The sequence below is a fragment of the Salmo salar genome, chromosome ssa28 (genome assembly GCF_905237065.1).
Source record: "Salmo salar chromosome ssa28, Ssal_v3.1, whole genome shotgun sequence".
NCBI classification, from domain to species: Eukaryota; Metazoa; Chordata; class Actinopteri; order Salmoniformes; family Salmonidae; genus Salmo; species Salmo salar.
Genome location: NC_059469.1, coordinates 17,923,929 through 17,946,753, shown reverse-complemented (window position 1 = coordinate 17,946,753; position 22,825 = coordinate 17,923,929). Strand labels below are relative to the sequence as shown.

Below are 22,825 nucleotides of genomic sequence, written 5' to 3'. Positions count from 1 at the left end.
ACAGAGAGCAGCTGCTTCCTTCGCTTGTCTTATACAGTATAATCAACTCTATCTGCCTGCTGCCGTGTATGTGTATGTATGTGTGTGTGGGCATGCATCCTTGTGTGTGTGTGTCTATGTGTGTGTGCGTGTGGTCCATGTGTGTATGTGCAAGCCTTCATTCATGTGTGCATATCTCTCCATATGGCTTCACTGCTACTCACTGTCAACAGACAAGGTGATGGGTTGGCTGGTCTTGTTTTCCCCGTTCTTGTCGTTGACCGCCTGTACGTAGTAGCGTCCAGCATCAGGGGCCACCGTGGACAGGATGACCAGAGTGTTGTCCAGGGTAATGGCTCTGAGGAACACAGAGAGACACGCTTGGTCACAACACTGCCAAGAACACCACACCATTATTGAGACCCCCCCCCCCCCACACACACACACACACTCACACACAGTCTTGTATAACACACACACACTTTCTTCCCCAGGATCAAATGTCCTCCAGATATAAAACAGTTTCCCTGTTGTATTCCTGTTGTGTGTACTCGCTCCTCCCCTGCTCCTGCCCCTCCCACCCTGTGCTGTGCTGACCAGTGGAGTGAGACCTAGAGCTCCTCTCCCTGCTCCTGCCCCTCCCACCCTGTGCTGTGCTGACCAGTGGAGTGAGACCTAGAGCTCCTCTCCCTGCTCCTGCCCCTCCCACCCTGTGCTGTGCTGACCAGTAGAGTGAGACCTAGAGCTCCTCTCCCTGCAGTCTACCAATTATAGCCCCACCTTTGTTTACAATCAATGTCTGTTTATTATCAGCACCTGTTCACCAATTTGGAGCTGGATTGAATGTTTGGACACGTTGCCACGACCCCCTCACCCTCCCTCTCCCTCCGTTTCTCGCCTGGAGGAATACAAACCACCACCACCACCACTCTGAGGATAATACAGTACACACATATCCTACTATACAAGCAGTGCAACAGAAAGGAAATGTTGGATACAAATGAACAAATAAAGTGCATGCACAAGTAAAGTTAAATACAAACACATTCACTATTTATACCAAAGTATGTGGACACCCCTTAATATTAGTGGGTTCGGCTATTTCAGCTACACCCGTTGCTGACAAGTGTACAGTATAAAATGGAGCACACAGCCATGCAATCTCCATAGACAAACATTGGCAGTAGAATAGTCTTACTGAAGAGCTCAGTGACTTTCAACGTGGCACCGTCATAGGATGCCACCTTTCCAAGAAGTCACATGTCTGCCCTGCTACAGCTGACCCGGTCAACTGTAAGTGCTGTTATTGTGAAGTGGAAACTTATAGGAGCAACAACGGCTCAGCCACGAAGTGGTAGGCCACACAAGCTCACAGAACGGGGCCGCGCATAGAGCGTAAAAATGGTATGTCCTCGGTTGCAACACTCACAACTGAGTTCCAAACTGCCTCTGGAAGCAACGTCAGCACAATAACTTTTCGTCAGGAGCTTCATGAAAAGGGTTTCCAAACTTTCCATGGCCGAGGAGCCACACACAAGCCAAAGATCACCATGCGCAATGTCAAGTGTCGGCTGGGGTGGTGTTAAACTTGTTGCCTCTGGAGCAGTGGAAACACGTTCTTTGGAGTGATGAATCTGAGTTTGGCAGATGCCAGAAGAACGCTACCTGCCCCAATGCATAGTGCCAACTGTAAAGTTCGGTGGAGGAGGAATAATTGGGCTCTTTTTCAAGGTTCGGGCTAGGCCCCTTAGTTCCAGTGAAGGGAAATCTTAACGTTACAGCATACAATGACATTCTAGATGATTCTGTGCTTCCAACTTTGTGGCAACAGTTTGAGGAAGGTCCATTTCTGTTTCAGCATGACAATGTCCCCGTGCACAAAGCGAGGTCCATACAGAAATGGTTTGTGGAGATCGGTGTGGAAGAACTTGACTGGTCTGCACAGAGCCCTGACCTCAACCCCATCCAACACCTTTGGGATGAATTGGAACGCCGATTGCGAGCCAGGCCTAATCACCCAACATCAGTGCCCGACCTCACTAATGCTCTTGTGGCTGAATGGAAGCAAGTCCCCACAGCAATGCTCCAACATCTAGTGGAAAGCCTTCCCAGAAGAGTGGAGGCTGTTATAACAGTAAAGGGGGACCAACTCCATATTAATGCCCAGGATTTTGGAATGAGATGTTCAACAAGCAGATGTCCACATACTTTTGATCATGTAGTGTATGCGCCCATTTAGCCTTTATTCACATGCATACCGGGGACAACATTTCTAGCTGCAATGCTCAGTTCTCTGAAACCTGAACCGTCCTGAATGAACAAGGCCATGGTATTGATAATCAACTGGAAGTCTGGGAGACTTAACGAGTATGCACTTGGCAACCAGCAGCAGCTGTAAGAGGTTGTTGTGATTAATGGTGGGTTGTAAATAAGTGGCTCGGCTGTGTGTCACGGACGGTGTGCTTTACTTATGTTCTATTCGGAGTGGAGAGGTGCTTGGTTTGGCTTCCTGGGGTGTATGCACGCCCCTATGTACCAGCAGACCCAGACGCCGTTACAGCACAGCGAGGGTGCTGTGGTTCGCCTGCCGATGCGTCCCTCCTCCTCTAATCACAGACACATACAAACACACACGCACACACACTATGAACCCCTTCACCCCCCACCCTCCTCTCACACGTACGCTGAGTTTAGATGCCATCTATGTGAAATGAGTTAGCAGAGACCAAGTCCTGTTTATCAGCCATTAGGGTTCTGGGTCGTTCTTGAATTGCAGTGGCATTTGTATCCCTCACCTTTGCAACCATGAAAAACACTTTAAAATGACAAGTAGTTATACATCATACATGTTTTTGTTTATATTGAACTGTTTATAACAGTGACAAAACATAATGCAAATCGTTAATACTGCAAAACGATGCACTGTTTAATGTACTTAGTGTAAGCAAATTGGCTTGTCCCAGTAGTGATGAGTAGAGTGTTCAAGTGACATGTTTTGGGGATTTAGAGATATCTATCTATGATTTTGAATGCTAGAAAGTAAATACAAGTATTTAATACAGTGTATATAGATCAACAAAAACAAATAAGGCTATTCAAATCTGTATATATTTTTTTACAAATATAATATGTTTTATGTCATTGGCATTACCGTCTTGAAAATCAATCATTGCAAAGATATACAAGGACTGATTATTCCCTCCAGCAGCAAACTGTTATCAGGGGAGGGGCCTATATTAAAGAAAACAAATAGCTAATCATTCCTTTTTATTATGCCATAAATGTGAAGATTCCATCGATAATATGGTGTCAAAATACAAAGTGTCATTGGCGTAACTCAATTTAAATGAAGAGAAATCACATTGTGAGCAAAATAATCAGTTTAGTAAACAATTTGTAAAGAATGAATGACCTTAGATTTGTAATTGGTGATACTGTCATTGGTGTTCCTTCTACTGCTGGTACAATGTTATCATAATGGTAAAAAAACATATTTAAAGTCATTATGCTGCTACAGTATATTAGTTGATTTAGAATCAGAAAATTAAACCAAACAGATAGGAGAAAAAAAATCCTGAAAACGTAAGTACATTTTTTCAAAATAGCATGCTCAAAAGTAAGTGCATTTCAAGAACACCCATTGTATAAGTAGGATGGCTAAAGAGCCCTGCTCCTGCTAGACTGATATTCTACTGTATAACGAGAAGTCAGGCCAGGGTCACTCACAAGAACACAGCAAAACAACAAGAATAGAAAAACCCACAATGGCCAGCAGACACAATGGGAGACCAACCGACTGATACACTGCTGCTGTGCGTGTGTGTGTGTGTGTGTGTGTGTGTGTGTGTGTGTGTGTGTGTGTGTGTGTGTGTGTGTGTGTGTGTGTGTACCTGAGCTGAACCCCTTATAAAAACACATCTCTCAAACATGATCTCTCCACACTGCTGTATGTGGAAAACATCACAATGGTCCCCAGTAGAGGAGAGAGATGGAGGAGATGGAGGAGAGATGGAGCAGCAGGGTGTTATTGGCGCATACCTGTTCTTTGGGTTCTCTTCATGACTTACAAGTTCCAACCGCTTGACTGATTGATTTTTAAATATCTCCAAGCGAGAGACGCCTCATTTGTGATTCCCAAAGCGTCTCGTAGGCCTGACTAAATCCATGGTTAATATTTAATACTACTGTCCTAGCTCATCGCTGTGGAGACACATCCCGGACCGTCACCTTGGAGATGAATTATGGATTCCCATAGGGAAGTGGATGGAGTGGAACTGTCCGGAGCGTTAAATGAATCCCAGGTGATTCCCGGGACCTTTCCAAAATGGGGACAGTGTGTAACGATGCCTGTAGCATATAAGATAAGTAACTGGCTATGGTCCCGTGTGGCTCAGTTGGTAGAGCATGGTGTTTGCGACGCCAGGGTTGTGGGTTCGATTCCCACGGGGGACCAGTATGGAGAAAAAATGTATGAAATGTATGCATTCACTACTGTAAGTCCCTCTGAATAAGAGCGTCTGCTAAATGACTAAAATGTATGAGTATAGTGAGTAGATATTCACTGTATTAACAGGCATTATATATAATGCAGCCAATCATCCTCATTGTGTACCTGAATACTACATACACTTAAGCAATAAGGCCTGAGTGGGTGTGGTATATGGTCAATATACCATGGCTAAGGGCTGTTCTTACGCATGATGCAACGCTGTGGTATATTGGCCATATATCATAAACCCCAGCCTTATTGCTATTATAAACTGGTTACCAATGTAATTAGAGCAGTACAAATACATGTTTTGTCATACTCGTGGTATACAGTCTGATATACCACGTCTGTCAGCCAATCAGCATTCAGGGCTTGAACCACTCAGTTTATAATTATAAATATATAATCTGCACCGACAGATACACTAACACTACTCTCTCTCTAAATCTCCTAGCTACAAACACGCAGATGCACACACACACACACACACACACACATACACACACACACACACACATGTCTCCCCTGCTGCTTGTTCTCTCTTTACCCTTCAACATGAGCCCATCCTAAATTACACCTTATTCCCTACATAGTGCACCACTTATGACCAGGACCCATAGGGCTCTGGTCAAAAGTAGTGCACTATGTAAGGAATAGGGTCCTATTTGGGATGCAAACCTGTGAAAACTGTAGAAGGAATCATCTGCAATGTCTACATCCAGATATAGGCCGAAGGAAAGAGAGAGCAAGAGTTGAGGAATCTAAGGGTTGTTCTATAGCTGCTTCTTCAAGGTGATTTAGTAAAGTATGAAGAAGTATTTCTATCCTTTCTTCCTCTCTCTCTCTCTCTCTCTCTCTCTCTCTCGCTTTCTCTCTCTCTCTCCCTTTATCTCTCTCTCTCTCTCTCTCTCTCTCTCGCTCTCTCTCTCTCTCTCTCCCTCACTCTCTCACTCTCCCTCTCTCTCTCGCTCTCTCCCTCTCTCTCTTTTCTTTGATTTAACCCACATTTGCATTGTTATTCCACTGTAACAGCTCCCATTAACTAAGGAGTCTGCCGGGAGGCTGCAATGCAGAAGCCTGGACAGCAGGCAGCATCTCTGATATATTTTGGCCATTTATAGCAAGAGCCTGGCTGTGCTGTGCTGGGGCCTGGAGGCGTCATGTATCTCTGTTTGTAATTATTTCCCATCTAGGGTTTATTTATGTATTTGATGCCATGGGGGAGGAAAGTGATTGACAGCTAACACTGATAATGATTATGTACAGCTCCCATCAATATTAGTGAGTGCCCATGCGTGTGTGCTTGCACATGTGTGTAGTCTTGTGTGTAGTGTGTGTGTGTGTGTGTGTGTGTGTAGTGTGTGTGTGTGTGTGTGTGTGTGTGTGTGTGTGTGTGTGTGTGTGTGTGTGTGTGTGTAAAACACAGTTGACATAGTGTGACAGTGTCCAGACTACTCGGAGACACACACAATGGAAGAGTGTAATGTCACTCCCACCCCCCCACCCACCCCGACACCCACCTCAGACCTCCATTACTTACAGACAAATAGCCGTTACCGGGGCCAGCCTCTGCCAGATTCCCCAAGGAGAGAGAGGGGTGAGGGGTCAGGGGGGATAAAGCGGCAGGCCTGGGCCAGAGCCGACACCCTGCCTTCCATCGCTCCACAACACATCGCTCTAATGAAAAGCTCCAGCTCCAGGGTGGATGGAGGGAGGAGGGAGGAGATAGATGGAGGAGAGGAGGGAGGCTGTTGCTCATAAAAACAGCTACTTGCTTGTCTCAGTGGGAGTGTGCTGTCATGGTTTGTAGTGGCCGCTTGACTTCCCACTCCCTACTGCTAACCCTTAACCAAGTTATTTTCAGAACTACTATGGTATTGAGTATTCATAGCATAAGTAATAGATATGCATCAATTGTCACATCTCTTGATGTACTGCCTGAGATCAGATCAGTCAGATTCCTCTATATCCTTGAGAATGTGACATCCCACCTCAGAGTTTGGTGAACATCTGAGATTTCAGCAGCATCCCGATCATTAGCAGCCTCCTCACACCTACAATACTCTACTAGGACCTGTTTCTCCTTGAGCCTTTCTATTGACCAGTGAGTGAGTCCAGCCAGGTCAACCAGGACTAATCGTACACACACACACACACACACACACACACACACACACACACACACACACACACACACACACACACACACACACACACACACACACACACACACACACACACACACACACACACACACACACACACACACACACACACACACACACCACAGTGAGTAATGGAGAATCCATATTAGACTGACAGGAGGTGGATGTCTCAGGCAGACCTATTAATTGACCACTCTCTCTAAGCAGCAGCTAAACACTGGTAATTGCACAGCGGGTGTCAGCAAAGCATCAATATTCCTCCTCATCCCCAGTCTTCTCCTCTCTGTGATTTCCCAGGTAGGCCACGTTATGTTAGGTTGTTAACTGTCATGGCTACAAGGTGGTAGGGCTGTAGCACTCAGAGATAAATCCATGACTCAACGTCTTGAGAGACAAGAGAGAAGTTTCCGGATGAAAAAAGAGAGATAGAGAGAAATGGTTGACTAAGAAAGAAAATGCACTCCTCTACTCCTCCTCGTGCCTGACTCCTCTACTCCTCCTCGTGCCTGACTCCTCTACTCCTCCTCGTGCCTGACTCCTCTTCTCCTCCTCGTGTTTGACTCCTCTACTCCTCCTCGTGCCTGACTCCTCTACTCCTCCTCGTGCCTGACTCCTCTTCTCCTCCTCGTGTCTGACTCCTCTACTCCTCCTCGTGCCTGACTCCTCTTCTCCTCCTCGTGCCTGACTCCTCTACTCCTCCTCGTGCCTGACTCCTCTACTCCTCCTCGTGTCTGACTCCTCTACTCCTCCTCGTGCCTGACTCCTCTACTCCTCCTCGTGCCTGACTCCTCTACTCCTCCTCGTGTCTGACTACTCTACTCCTCCTCGTGCCTGACTCACCTTCCAATCTGGCAAACGGTGCGGTGCAATTCCGGGTAAATGTGTTTACTGAAGGAGGCTCTGATTATACAGCACATTAAGTCTCGGGAATAACACAACAAATCACAGCCCCCAAATGGAAAAGGCCCTTTCAATTGCATCTCATTCAATGAGAGAAGAGTAATTGCTATTAGAGCTAAATAAGTACTTTTTCTCCCCTCGGCCTCACCCAGCCCTGGCACACTGCATTCCAATGAGCCCGGCCGGGATCCAGTCAGTCTAAACCAAACTAGTGCAGAGCAGATCGACCGGAATTCGAGACACCAAACCTGTTTAGGACAGTGGTGATCAATCAAATATAGAGAAGCAGATTGGAGACAAAGCAGGCAGTATGGGTTTTACATTTTTGAACAGATAACTGCTCTTTTCAGTTAAGGGCCATATTTCTGTTGTTGAAGCTAAACAGGATCACTATGAAGAGTACATAGAACTCTTTCTCTGCGACAAGGACGCTAACAGTCTGAGAGGACAGAGCAGACTAGGTGGATGCCAAAAAGAACAGCTGCATAGGCAGCACGGGCGGCAGAGAGATAACAGTCGCAGGCCCACTATGAGACATTGCCTCTGTCAAGGGAAACTGGAGGCAGGGGAGCCGAAATGGGGGAATTCTCTGAGCCACCATGGATCTTGTTTACTTTACATATCCATAGTGATAGATACTGTATGTTCATTTCCCTGTTCGTTCCAGGGAGACCAGTCCAATGTGCCTTTGAAAGTTGAGAAAAACTTAACTAAGTTACACTCAGAATCTTTCTCCAAGGCTACACTTTCACACATAACTAAACCCGCCTCCATGTCCTTGGAATCCAAAGCCCTCACCGACTCCCCTCCCATCCACCCTGCTATGGGGGGGACTCAGGCAGGCATCGAGAACCCCCAACTAGGTCCAACGTGACGCGCATGCACACGCAACACTCCTAACTCCGAGCTCCAACCTACCTGGCTACCTGGCTGATTACAGTGTGATGGAAATCATCTCTGAACAGCATCAAGGTGCCATAGCAGAATGTAAAGGAGAAGGAGTGATACCCCCCAGGGTCAATTGTGTTCAATTTTAGAAGATGTTATATTGCTTTGCTATTCTGGAAATATTCCTTTCTATAGTGGTAGAGGAGAGAGGAGAGGAAAGATAGAGAAAGGTGGTGAGAAGAAACGATGCAAATGACAAGTATGACACCTCAACTAGAAGACGTGAGAGAGAGAGAGGGATGGAGAGAGTGTCACGCTCATAGAAAAGGTCGGACCAAGGCGCAGCGTGATTTGAGTTCCACATATTTTATTAAAGTGAAACTAAGAAAACCACAAACATACAACGAACGTGAAGTCGTAGTGCTCAACACACTAACACAAAACAATATCCCACAACCCAGGTGGGAACAATGGAGAACTTAAGTATTATCCCCAATTAGAGGCAACAAACATCAGCTGCCTCTAATTGGGAACCATACCAAGAGCAGCAACATAGAAATGAAAAGACTAGAACACTCCCTAGTCACGCCCTGACCTACAGTACCCCCCCCCCCCCAAAGGTGAGGACACCGGCCGCAAAACCTGAAACCAAATGGGGAGGGTAGGGGGGGTGACTAGTGTCGGTGGTGGCCCCGGTGCGGGTCGCCGCCCCCGCCCAGACCCCGGATCCGGCCATGGTGCCAGGCTGAACGCTGTGCCTGGACTGGGCATCGGCGCAGAGGAAGGCTGCGGCCTTGGAGCGGTACTGAATGCCGTGCCTGGACTGGGTACCGGCGCAGAGGAGGGCTCCGGCCATGGAGCTGGGTTGGACGCTGTGCCTGGACTGGGCACCGGCGCAGAGGAAGGCTCCGGCCATGGAGCTGGGTTGGCCGCCGTGCCTGGACTGGGCACCGGCGCAGAGGAAGGCTCCTGCCATGTAGCTGGACTGGACACCGTGCCTGGACTGGGCACCAGCGCAGAGGGAGGCTCCTGCCAGGGAGCAGGACTGGACACCGTGCCTGGACTGGGCATCGGCGCAGGTTGCACCGGACTGATGACACGCTCCTCAGGTCGAGTGCGTGGAGCCGCCACAGGACGCTGCGGGCTGGAGAGGCGCACTGGAAGCCTAGTGCGTGGAGCCGGCACAGGTGGCACCAGACTGGTGACACGCACTTCAGGGCGAGTGCGGGGAGCGGGCACAAGACGTACCGGACTGGGGAGGCGCACTGGAGGCCTGATGCGTGGAGCCGGCACAGGTGGCACCGGACTGTGACACGCACTTCAGTGCGAGTGCGGGGAGCTGGCACAGGACGTACCGGGCTGGGGAGGCGCACTGGAGGTCTGGTGCGTGGAGCCGGTACAGGTAGCACCGGACTGGTGACACGCTCTTTAGGGAGGGTGCGGATAGCTGACACAGGACGTAACGGACTGGGGAGGCGCACTGGAGGCCAGAAGCGTGAAACCGGCACAGACTTCACCAGACTGCTGACAGGCTCTTCTGGTCGAATGTTGAGTAGAACACACTTGACCAACATCTCTCTCCTCTCTCTCTCCCCCAACTTCTCCATCACCTTCCTGACGGTCTCTGGCTTTTCAGGGCGAGTGCGGGGAGCTGGCACAGATGTCACCGGACTGGTGTAACGTTCTTCAGCACGCCTGCGCTGCAGCATACTCCTCGCCAAAGTCATTCTCCGATACCCGTCATTGCACTCCTCCATCGACTCCCATTCGGGCTCTGGCACTCTCCGCTGCTCAGCCGACCACCCCTCGTGCCCCCCCCCCAAAAAAGAATAATCTTGGGGTTTCTGTGGCCGCGGCCCCCGGCATCGTCGCTGTCCTTCCTGATTTCCTGGCGACTCCCACCAAGGAAGGGTCACACATCCTCCCATGATCTCTTCCCAGGTCCAACTCACTTTTCCCTCCGTTGCCCGCTGCTTGGTCCTTTTGTAGTGGGATATTCTGTCACGCTCGTAGAAAAGGTGTGACCAAGGCGCAGCGTGATTTGAGTTCCAAATATTTTATTAAAGTGAAACTAAGAAAACAACAAACATACAATGAACGTGAAGTCGTAGTGCTCAACACACTAACACAAAACAATATCCCACAACCCAGGTGGGAACAATGGAAAACTTAAGTATGATCCCCAATTAGAGACAACGAACATCAGCTGCCTCTAATTGGGAACCATACCAAGAGCACAAACATAGAAATGAAAAGACTAGAACACCCCCTAGTCACGCCCTGACCTACTATGGTCAGGGTGTGACAGAGAGAGAGACTTGAATAAAGCCTTTTTACAATTTTGAATTTGAGAGAGAGAAAACCTGAGAGAAAGGGAGAGAAACATGTTGTCCCCCACAAATAATGCAGAGCCCCCCTTGGGCCAATTGAGATATCGTGTGTGACTAACACATTTCAGTTATCGTGTGTGACCACAGATTATCCATTATATTGACCAGATTCTCAAGTGGCCGCTCTAACAATGAAAATAAACGTCTTCTAAAATAGAAGGCAGCCTGGGTACCAGTCTCTTTAGCTTATCCACTCTCTGTACTCCATGTCATGTGCCAAAGACTCTGGCAATAACAAGGACTGGCAAGGATTATTAGCTAAAGAGACTGGTACCCAGGCTAGAAGGCAGTCAGGAGGAGGCAAGATCAGGTGGGACCATTCTAGCCAATGAGAGGGCAGATACGCGTGTGAACAAAAAGCACCCTGTCATGACGTTGGCCTCTTTTGGTACAGGGAGGACAGTTGACCCCCTCCCTGTTGCACCACCACCCAACCTACCTCCCCCCCCCCCAATCCCCCCTGTGTGTAAAGGGTCGTAAAAACTCTAAAATTCCAGGAGAGTCTCTGGCCACATGGCCCATAGAGAGACACAGGAAATTCTTCCAACTCATAGAATTGGAGAGCCAAGCGACATTTTGTGTGTGCTGGAGAAGGTATGGAAGATTGGTGAAGAATCCAGCTACGAACTGATCCGCTTGGTACAATTTTGTGATACTCAGAAGAGACAATATAGCCATATTACCATAAAACTGTTTATATAATAGCATCATAATGGTTGTATAGAATGTATTAATAAGGATAAAGCTTTTGTAAGACATTGAGATGCTATGTACTGATGTAATGTGATAGAATTGTATTTCTGTAACCAAATCTAACTCAGTCATAGGCACGCCCCAGGGACCCATACAGGACCAGGCGTCATTTGACAAGCTGTTCTATGGGCACTATAAAACACCCCCTGATTTACATTTCTTCAGACCAGGCCTACACTCTATGGCCAGAGGTTTGACCATCCAAGTACTCTACTGAAAGTGAACCATACCACGTGGTTAACTTTTAGACTATTGATACCGACAGAATAAGAACAAGTCTTTGATATTAATTATTAGTCTGCAGCTAAGTAAATTCTATCATCGAACGCGAAGACCAACGAAACAACCATTCTATGACGACATTAATGAATGTCGCTCTGAAAGATCCATTCTAACCAAGAGAGAGAGAGAGAGAGAACGCGGACAAAACTCCCCAACAGAACAGAACTCTCGAACAAGGATCACGACGACACATGAGCGTAAATATGTATTGATTGCAATTGTTCCCGAATGAGTGAGCCTTCAATTGTCAATTGTTAATATTAATGAACTCTGTGTAACTTCTCAGCGGACCGTTTATGACCCATTGTTCAACAGGCCGACCTGCCTGTTTAGCCCACAAGGGCACATTCCTCTACCAATCCTTTGTGACGATAATTACTGTTTTGTATGTTTTCTGTTAATTACTTAGTGTAGTAAATAAATGATTTTAAGACAATTGATGTATGGATGATTTTAGCAAAGACTGGGTTCGTGCAGATACAACAATTTACGACGTTTGGAATGAGACTGGACTCGAGGTAAAATACACCATTTAAACCACAAGATAATCGGCCTATACTATAATAGAATATAATATTATAGTACAGGAAAGTTATATTAGGAAAATTATAGCTTTGTAATCTGAATATTCTCCTTGGTGCCCCGATCTCCTAGTTAATTACAATTAAACGATTAATCAGTTTAATCGCGTGATAATAATTACAGGGAGCTAATTGATAAACATATCTTCCGTTTAATGGTACCCCAAAGACACGACAACCCACTCCGATATAAAGTGTTTTTTCTCAAAGTTGCCGGGATGTCACGTGTCCTACTTATAATAGTACACTAATAATAACCCATGCTCTACAAAACCTCTATTCGATCAAATAAGCCACACATAGCAAATAAGCCATTACAGTTTTTGTTAACCAAATTCAACACTCTCTCATTGACCTCCATTTCGGGCCCAGTTATCCCTCTAGCTTCACCTCTTCCTCTCTGGTGTGACTCACAAATTTCAGTTAATTACTATAGCTCCCGCCTTGGGCCAATCAGTGTAATTTTGAAAATGCCAATTCTCTATGGCAAGACACATCATTCAACCAAGTTGAGTCCAAATCGGGCCAGTACTGTCTGAGATATAGCGTGTGACTAACGTACTAACAGACGGACGCAGACCGATCCACAGTCCCCTGCCCGATTTCATTGTGGGGAACAACAAAAATCAATGCCCTCATTTAGATTCTCTGTACCTGTCTCTCCCGTGGTGGCTGTTGCTCTCCTCTCTCTCCGAACACACCTGTGCCCCAGAGGCTAGAGTGAACTTTATACAGACCAGTAATGAGTATATAACTTATCTGCTGCAGTGAAAAGACAGGCTGCACAGGCAATTGGTGACAACGGCAGAGAAACCATACAGTGAGAGACTTAACCTTCAACAAGGTTCATTTTTGTTTCTGCTCATTCACTCTCTCTATTTGTTTTTAAATAGGCACGTCAGTTAAGAACAAAATCTTATTTTCAATGACGGCCTAGGAACAGTGGGTTAACTGCCTTGTTCAGGGGCACAACGGCAGATGTTTACCTTGTCAGCTCGGGGATTCAATCTTGCAACCTTTCAGTTAGTGGCCCAATGCTATAACCACTAGGCTCCCTGCCACCCTTCTCTCTCCCTTTCTCTCTCTCCCCCCTCTCTCTCTTTCTACTAAGGCTTTGAAGCCACTACAGAGTGGATGCCTGTGGCGCTATTCAAATTCAATTAAAGAATTGTTTTTAAAAAAGACCACCATGTTATCGCCAGTGCTTATTTGCACATATTAACCTTGGCAGCTGGTTTGTGTGGAATTCAAAAGTTAGGATCTAGAGAGCAGGAGGCAAGGACAAGGGTGTTAGAAGGACACACGGTGGGTGGCCCTGTGCCATGGTGAGAGAGAGAGTGAGAGGGGAGAGAGAGAGAAAAGTTAGAGGGGTGAGAGAGAGAATGTGTGTTTGAGAGAGAAAGTAATGAGAATGAGCTACTTTCAGATAGTCTGGCTGACACCAGCTCAGAGAGTCACGTGGGTCGTGCGTCAGCCAGGCTAACTTTCCGATGGGAAACATATGAAAAGCGAAAGAGTTCAATGTAGTGTTTTGATTAGTCTTTTACAACATCATGTTTTGTATACAATGAGGTTCCGAACTCTTTACCCACCCCACAGCAGGAAGGAGACACACCAGACTCATTAGTCAGGTGGTCTTTACCTCTTCCTCTAACTCTTTCCCCACCCTTTTCCAACTTTCCTCCAACCAATTCTCTTCTATTCTGTCTCTCTCCTTGTCTCATTGTCATTCAGGGGACGGGTGATGATTACTGATGACGAGTATCAGATAAGGAAGCTGCAGTCTAACCTAAGGGAAGGTCACCTCCCTGATGAATACACAGACACATGATGAGGGAGGGGTGGGTCACCTTTATCACACATACATGCTGTGTCCCCTCACACACACACATACACACACGAACACACGCACATACACGCACGCACACACACACACACACACACACATACACACACGAACACACACACGCTCACACACACACACACGAACATACGCACACACACGCACGCACGCACGCACGCACGCACGCACGCACGCAGCACACACACACACACACACACACACACACACACACACACACACACACACACACACACACACACACACACACACACACACACACACAGTGTCCTTTCACACACAGAGGACAAGGACAAATAAAAAACCTGCCAAAACGAAAAAGAAACCAAAACTCAATTAGCAAAGCTGTCACCTTGGCTGTAGCGGCCGCCTATCTCCTAGTCCTACAGTCCTGTAGTGGATATATATATCTGGAGACAATCCTTCTACTGAAAATTAGCAGTGCTCCCAGTCTCCCACTCAGGCCAGAAAACGAGCACCTCTCCAAAAGCAACTCTCTATTTGACCCCTTTTCCATTTTAAGAGGGGGAATGCCAAGACAAGAAACCAAGACAAGAATCCTATTTGAGGCTGTTAGCGGCTCTGCCAGGCACTCAGAGCGCCACAGAGCCCCCTGTCCCCCCTCTCAGAGGCCCCTGTCCCCCCCCTCAGAGGCCCCTGTCTTGCCCCAATGTAGTCTGATAGTACCAGGCCTCTCTTTGACCTGGTAAACAAGCCTCCCTCACTGCCTTGCCTCCATTTGGAGGGCAGAATAAAGGGAGGGTAGAGGAGAGGCCCTGGGAGTACATTTCACTGAGGCGAAGACTATTTCAAGTGATGGAGAAACAGTTACAACCAGATAGAACATGCACTCTATCACGCTCTGTCCCACTTTCCCCTTCTCTTCCTCTCTTTGTCCTCTCTCTCTCTCTCTCTCTCTCTCTCTCTCTCTCTGTCTCTCTCTCTCTCCGACTCTCTCTCAAACACATGCACAATCAACCACATAGCAAATAGATACATAAAATCCACAGATGCAGCCCACACATATGAAACACAATAGATTGAACAACACATTCACACAAACACATAATAGACAACATATCTATTGTCAAGCAAATAGACAACATCTTGATGGAAAAAAATGACACATTGTCTGTGACAACAATAACAGAGAGGTACACAGATAATATATATATATATATATATATATATATATAGAGAGAGAGAGAGAGAGAGCAAGAGAGAGAAAGAGAGAGAGAGACAGAGCGAGTGAGCTGCATAAGAGACAGCATCATTGTGCATCTTACATGCGGCTGCTGGGCGGAATCTTGCGTCCGTCTCTGAACCATGTGACCTGCGGCTGGGGAAAGCTCCTGATGCGTGGAGCGGGAACAACCGCCCCCTCCCCCTGAGAGATCGACTGGGCACGCTCACCCTCTTCAAAACTGCCCATAACTAAAGCAAGAAAGGAGAGAAAAACAGAAAAATAATTACAGTTGAGTTATTCCTGAGGAGAATATTCTCTCTCAAACTTGATCCTTTGTCTCCGAAAACGTTTTCACTATCTGTTTTTTTGAACTGAGGTGTTATATTGAACCAGTTGGTCAGACAGCCGTTGATAAAAGTTGATAAAACCTTTTTTTTATAAAAAATTGTACTTTGGAAACTATAGAACTGATATAATGTAACTGTTACATTCATATTACATGATAATGCAGTCTTCCTGTCTTTCTCAAACTTTCTTTAATTTTGGTTTCCTTTTCAAATTCAAACATTGTGTCAGCAATAAATACGTTTTCGAAAGTCCTTAGAAGAAAATGCAGTAAAAACAGTAGAACATCAGTTATGAATACACAACATAGCTTCACTACCTCCAAGCTGAACATAACAACGTCATCAACTAACATTGGCCCAATTTTAATCTTTCCCCAATTAAGATTTGGGCTGCCTGTGTAAACGCAGCCAATAACACCTCAGACTCAATAAGAGGGGATTGCTGAAGAATAGTAGCTTCACTTTCTCTTTAGTGTCCACAAGGTTGCTCCAATGAGACTATATGCTTGAGCAGTGGCTGTCACTGATGATTTAGGCCTAGTTGTGCTACAAGCCATTAAAGACACAGAGTTGGGGACTCGAAAGGTAACTTTCTGTCAGTTTCCCCGCCAAATAGATGTTCAAAATCAAATAAATCCTCTCTAACCCTATGTGAATAATACATCAAACAGTCAATTAAGTTACCACACATTTTAGAAATAATACCATCTTTGATACATGCAAAAGTCTTTAGACTTTGAACTATACAGATTTCCTGAATATGTAGAATGACAGTGGTCGATTGTGGCAAATCTCTTTTTTCTTTCAAAGAGAATAAATCTGTAATCTGGTTTTGCTGTGCTGCTGTACTGCTTAGGACCCAAATGGAAATCTGTGAAGTTTTCAAATCCCTTGACTTTGCTTTGATGTCGTCGTTGTTCCTAATCTGCAATGCTTCTCCTCTCTGTGTTCCTCTTTCAGAGAGGTGTGTCTCTGCAATCCTAATTGTCTAGTCTAACCTCTCCTCTCCCTCTGTTCCTCTGTCTCTCCTCTCCTTTTCAGTCTCCCACCCTCCCTCTCTCTCTCTCCCACTCCCACTCTCACCTCCCCTCTCCCTCTGTTCCTCTGTCTCTCCTCTCCTTTTCAGTCTCTCACCCTCTCTCTCTCTCTCCCCCTCTCATTCTCCCTCTCTCTCCCCCTCTCATTCTCCCTCTCTCTCCCCCTCTCATTCTCCCTCTCCTTCCCGCTCTCATTCTCCCTCTCTCTCCCCCGCTTTCATTCTCATTCTCCCTCTCTCTCTCCCGCTCTCATTCTCCCTCTCTCTCTCCCGCTCTCATTCTCCCTCTCTCTCTCCCGCTCTCATTCTCCCTCTCTCTCTCCCGCTCCGATGCAGGTGTATTGGTAACGGTATGTATTAGGATCGCCTTTAGCCACAGCAAAAGCATCAGCTACTCTTCCTGGGGTCTACATGAAACATGACATAATACATAATACAGAACATTATTAGTCAAGGACTGAACTACATCCATTTAAAATGTCACACATAGCCTACATATCAGTACATACACACAATATCTAGGTCTATTACATAATACATTGGAAATTACAATATGAGATAAACAAAATGGCTGTGTCTCTTCACTGTCCCTTTCTGCAGTAAGGCTTTCTTTTATCTATTTTTTGTATCTGTTTTTATTGCTAGCTTGAGTTACATGGGGTGGCAGAGAGTTCCATGTAGTCATGGCTCTCTGTAAAACTGTGCAATTCCCAGCCTCTGTTCTGGGGACTGTGAAGAGGCCTCTGATTGCATGTCTTGTGTTGTACCGATGAGTGTCCGTACCTTCAACCCATCAATGCCTCGCACAAAGACCAATAGTGATGCAGTCAATCTCTCCTCAACTTTGAGCCAGGAAAGATCGACATGCATGTTACTGACACTTGCCCTCCGTGTACATCTAAGTGCAATACGTGCTGCTTTGTACTGGACCAACTGAAATGTACCTATGTCCCTCTTTGCTGCCAGGTACAACTGAGATATCAAGAAGGCAGAGCAAAGCCCTATGATGGACAGACCTCTTCCCATTTTAGCAACCATTGAGTCTATATGTTTTAACCATGAAAGCTTGTTATCTAGGGTTACACCCAGCAGTTTAGTCTCCTCAACTTGCTCATATGCCACATCATTTAATAATATATATAAATTAGGTTTAGCATGGAACAAGTGATTTGTCCCAAAAATGATGCTTCATTCCTTTCCCTTCCTACTCTGTTTCCCATTCAACACACCACGAGCTGCTGATGGAGAAGAGAGAGAAAGAGAGTGGGGGTTGGTAAGAGATAGAGGGAAAGAGAGATAGAGGGAAGAAGTGAGGGAGGAAAAACTGAAAGAGGGTGGCAGCTAATAGAAAAAGAGATGTGTGTAAAAAACAGAGGGAGAGAGATTGAGAGGAGGAAGAGAGAGTGTGAGAAAGACAAAGATTTGACTTATCTAACCTTTGTTTAAGCAGTAAGTCATGCTGAGACCACTGTCTCTTTTGCAGAACACATCAATAAATAATAATTACACTATACATATCTATGCAGAACAAATGTCTAAATGCAACATGCAACAATTTCAACGATTTTACTGAATTACAGTTCCTATAAAGAAATCAGTCAACTGAAACAAATAAATTAGGCCCTAATCTATGGATTTCACATGACTGAGCAGGGGCGCAGCCATGGTGGGCCTGGGAGGGCTTAGGCCCACCCACTTGGAAGCCAGGTCCACCCACTGGGGAGCTAGGCCCAGCCAATCCGTATAAGATTTTCCACACAAAAGGGCTTTATTAAAGACAGAAATACTCCTCAGCTGTCTGGGTGGCTACTCATCAGCTGTCTGGGTGGCTGGTCTCAGATAATCCCGCAGGTGAAGAAACCAGATGTGGAGGTCCTGGGCTGGCGTGGTTATACGTGGTCTGCGGTTGTGAGGCTGGTTGGACGTACTGCCAAATTCTTTAAAACCACGTTGGAGGCGGCATATGGTACAAAAATTAACATACAATTCTCTGACAACAGCTCTAGTGGACATTCCTGTAGTCAGCATGCCAATTGCACGCTACCTCAAAACTTGAGACATCTGAGGCATTGGGATGTGTGACAAAACTGCACATTTTAGAGTGGGCTTTTAATTTCCCTAGCACAAGGTGTAATGATCATGCTGTTTAATCACCTTCTATGCCACACCTGTCAGGTGGATGGATTATCTTGGCAAAGGAGAAATACTCACTGACAGGGATGTAACTAACATTTGAGACAAAAAAGCGTTTTGTGCATATGGAACATGCCTGGGATCTTTTATTTCAGCTCATGAAACATGAAACCAACACTTTACATGTTGAGTTTATATTTTAGAGATTATTCCACATGAGAGGCGCAAGAAAACTAAAATCAGATCCACCTAAGTTGGTGGAGACTGAAGGGCTCTCCAGGGTTGGCCATCCCTGGTAACTTATACGTTTGAAGGTTATCAATGGGGTAAGGTATGGTAGAAGTCTATGCAAGAGGGCTTTATAGACAAAAAGAGTGCAATGCATCAATCTACGAGACTTCAAAGAGGGCCAGCTTACTTTCTGATAGATAATGCAATTATGTATACTGAACCTAGCGCCTGTAATAAAGCGCAATGTGCTATAATAAAATGTGTCCAATGGCTTCAATAGAGTGGCAGCTGTATTCATATAGACGAAATCGCCTTAGTCAATAACCGGAATGAATATTGTCTGAATTATTTGTTTTCTGTTATTTAACAAAAGATGGGACCTGTTCCTGTAGAATAAGCTTATTTTAATTCTTAATTTCTTAACTAACTCATCAACATGCTTTTTGAAAGACAGCTTTCGTCAATCCAGACGGCCAGATATTTACAAGCAGGGACACCATCCAAAGTACGTATGCATAAATCATGAGATACATTTTTACGTGATTTGGAAAAGAAGATATACTTGGTTTTACCTGCATTAAGTACCAATTTCAGTTCAACTAAGGCTTTCTGCAAGGCAATAATGGCAGATTGAAGCTCTGACAAAGCCTTGCATTAGCATACACCACAGTGTCATCGGCATACAGGTGAAAGTATATATTATTTTAGAGATAAAACAATATTGTTAATGTAAATAGTGAAAAGAACTGGACTAAGAATCGATCCGTGTTGGACACCCTTTGTTATGTCCAGAAAACCTGATATAACACCATCAATAAATACACACTGTGTTCTTTAAATAATATTCAAAGAAGCTACGTGCCTGGTGCAGGACAATTGATGAAAGCCTCTGAATAAGTAATGAGTGGTCCACAGTGTCGAATGCTTTAGGTCAATAAAAATGGATGCACATTGTTTCTTCTTACCCAAAACAAATAAGAACATAATTTAAAACCAAATAAGAAGCCGAGATGGTGCTATGACCTGGTCTGGAACCTGACTGGTGTACATTTAGAATACATTTAGTAGTTTAAAAGGATATAAGTTGAGTATTTACCAAGATTTCTAGAGTTTTAGCTTGGCAAGAGAGTTATTTAGGTCACTCGGGTCACCGCCTTTGTGAAGGAGGAGTATGTGGGCCACCTTCCAGACCCTGGGATATGGTACCAGAAAATAACTGTTAGCTAAAAAATATTGTGTTAAAGATTATGCAATTAGAGGAGCAGAAAGCTGCAGCAAGAAAGGATTAAAAAAATCAGCCCCAGTTAATATTTTTACATCAATCTTGCGCAAGACGTCTAGCACATCACAAGAAGAACGTTGTCAAAATTAAAACAAAGATTTACTAGAAGTTGACAGAACTTCCATCGAGCCAATTAGAAGATGGGAGAGGGTCAGGCGGGCATGTGGTCGAATGGCTGACCACAGTCAAATAAACCACCATTTCTTTCAAATAAAAAGCCTGCTGAGATAAAATCCTGATTAAAAGCATCAATTATCAAATTTTACTCAGTAATGATGCCACAACTGACACAACTTGCTGAGGCAGAGAAGGAGACGACTCTTCACACTTCAGTGCTTTAACTATTTTCCAAATGTAGACAGATCACCTGCAGAGTCTGAGAAAGTAGCTCAATTTAGCTTTCTTTATTGAGGAAGTGCATCTATTTCTCAATTGCTTGGAAAAACTACAAATCAAATCAAATTTTAATTGTCACACGCTTCGTAAAAAACAGGTGTAGACTTACAGTGAAACGCTTACTTACAGGCCCTTCCCAATAATGCAGAATACAATAAAAAATAACAATAATAATAGAAAAAATAAATAGAAAAAAAATAGTAACACTTGAATCAGCTGCAGTCTTTTTTTGTAGCCTTGGCCCAGGCCTGATTTCTCAACATAACAAGATCTGAAAGTTCCATAGAGAACCAGTGATTTGTTCTGTTTTTTACTCTAAGGCATTTAAAGGGAGTATGTTTGTCTGCCAGAGAGATGAGAACAATTCTACAGTTAATTATGGCTCAGGCACGCAGCTGATGAAGAAAAAGTCAGAGTAATACATATCACGATGAAAAGCTTGTGGGGATAAAAAAAAAAACATTTATCTTCAGAATTATACAAGGATCAGTGTTAATCTGTTTGGTATCTCTAATACATGCAATAGGACAGTGATCACTGAGAACAGTAGCAAAGACACCACTGGACAAGTACTTGTGGGGGCTATTTGTCAGAATTAGGTCAATCAGTAAGGAGTTTGCTGAATTTACATTAATCAATCCGTGAGGGTTTTGCAATCAGATGAGACAGGTTAATATCAAGACAAGTACTCTTAAAAATGGTCTGAGGCCAGGGTAAGCCAATCTAAGTTCAAATCCCCTGTGTGTGTGAGAGACAATGGCTGAGAGAGTGTGAGAGAGAGAGAGAGAGAGAGAGAGAGAGAGAGAGAGGGAGAGAGAGGTGGAGGGATACGGGTGTGTGTTTGTGTGACACCATCAGTGACTATACCCCTGGGAGCGCTTGGTCCTCTATTCCACCCTCATGCCTGATTGGATACATTGTTCAGTCAGATGCAAAATTGTGTCACAAGCAGTCACATGTCCCTGGCGTGTTAACACTAGAACCGCTAAAGCAGTCATTTTGACGGCTCATGATTTCTTTTTTTTAGTCATGCCCCCTACCAACCTTGACTTTTACGAAATAAGTCTATATAACACACTGTCGGTGTTAGAATCTTAATATCACAAACAGAACTGGAATTACACCCAGTTTTAGGAGAGCATGTCATTTTTTAAAATGGTTTTCCCCCGTTGGCCCTCCTTCCAACAGTAGGGCCTGCTCTGCTCCTTCAGACAGTTGAAAGTGCAGTGCCCAGCTGATAATCCCCCCGATAATTGCCTCGAAAGTGAACCTAAACTATAACGAAACTAATTTCACACATATAACAAGAGATTCAATAAATGAAGTATAGTATGATGGGGGAGAATGGGTGACTTGATGAGCGAGGGGAAGCGAACAATGCAAAATGATGTAATCACCAACTGTGAATGAAGAATAGGGCGGGCCCTTCTATTGTATTGATCCATTCAAATTATCATCTTAATTATTATTATTTATTTTTATTTTTTCATTTTTCATTTCACCTTAATTTAACCAGGTAGGCTAGTTGAGAACAAGTTCTCATTTACAACTGCGACCTGGCCAAGATAAAGCAAAGCACTGTGACACAGACGACAACAACACAGAGTTACACATGGAATAAACAATAAACAAGCCAATAACACAATAAACAAGTCATTGACACAGTAGAAAAAAAGACAGTCTATATACAGTGTGTGCAAATGGCGTGAGGAGGTAAGGCAATAAATAGGCCATAGTAGCGAAGAATTACAATTTAGCAGATTAACACTGGAGTGATAAATGAGCAGATGATGATGTGCAAGTAGAGATACTGGTGTGCAAAAGAGCAGAAAAGTAAATAAAAACAGTATGTTGATGAGGTAGGTAGATTGGGTGGGCTATTTACAGATGGACTATGTACAGCTGCAGCGATCGGTTAGCTGCTCA

The 22,825-nt window shown here is 44.9% G+C and overlaps 1 protein-coding gene across 9 annotated transcripts in view; it reads right to left on the bottom strand.

The window, feature by feature from the left end:
• Positions 1–22,825, bottom strand: part of sdk2b (sidekick cell adhesion molecule 2b) — a 431,587-nt gene that overhangs the window by 71,496 nt on the left and 337,266 nt on the right. For 8 of the 9 annotated variants that reach the window (XM_014179818.2, XM_014179822.2, XM_014179819.2 and 5 more), the window contains exons 4-5: positions 15,575–15,722; positions 204–337 (exon numbers count right to left, since the gene is read on the bottom strand). In XM_014179818.2, coding sequence (XP_014035293.1) covers positions 204–337; positions 15,575–15,722 — 282 coding nt within the window. Of the gene's footprint in view, positions 1–203; positions 338–434; positions 508–15,574; positions 15,723–22,825 lie in introns of those variants that run through there. The other variant, XM_014179827.1, reaches the window with a different exon arrangement.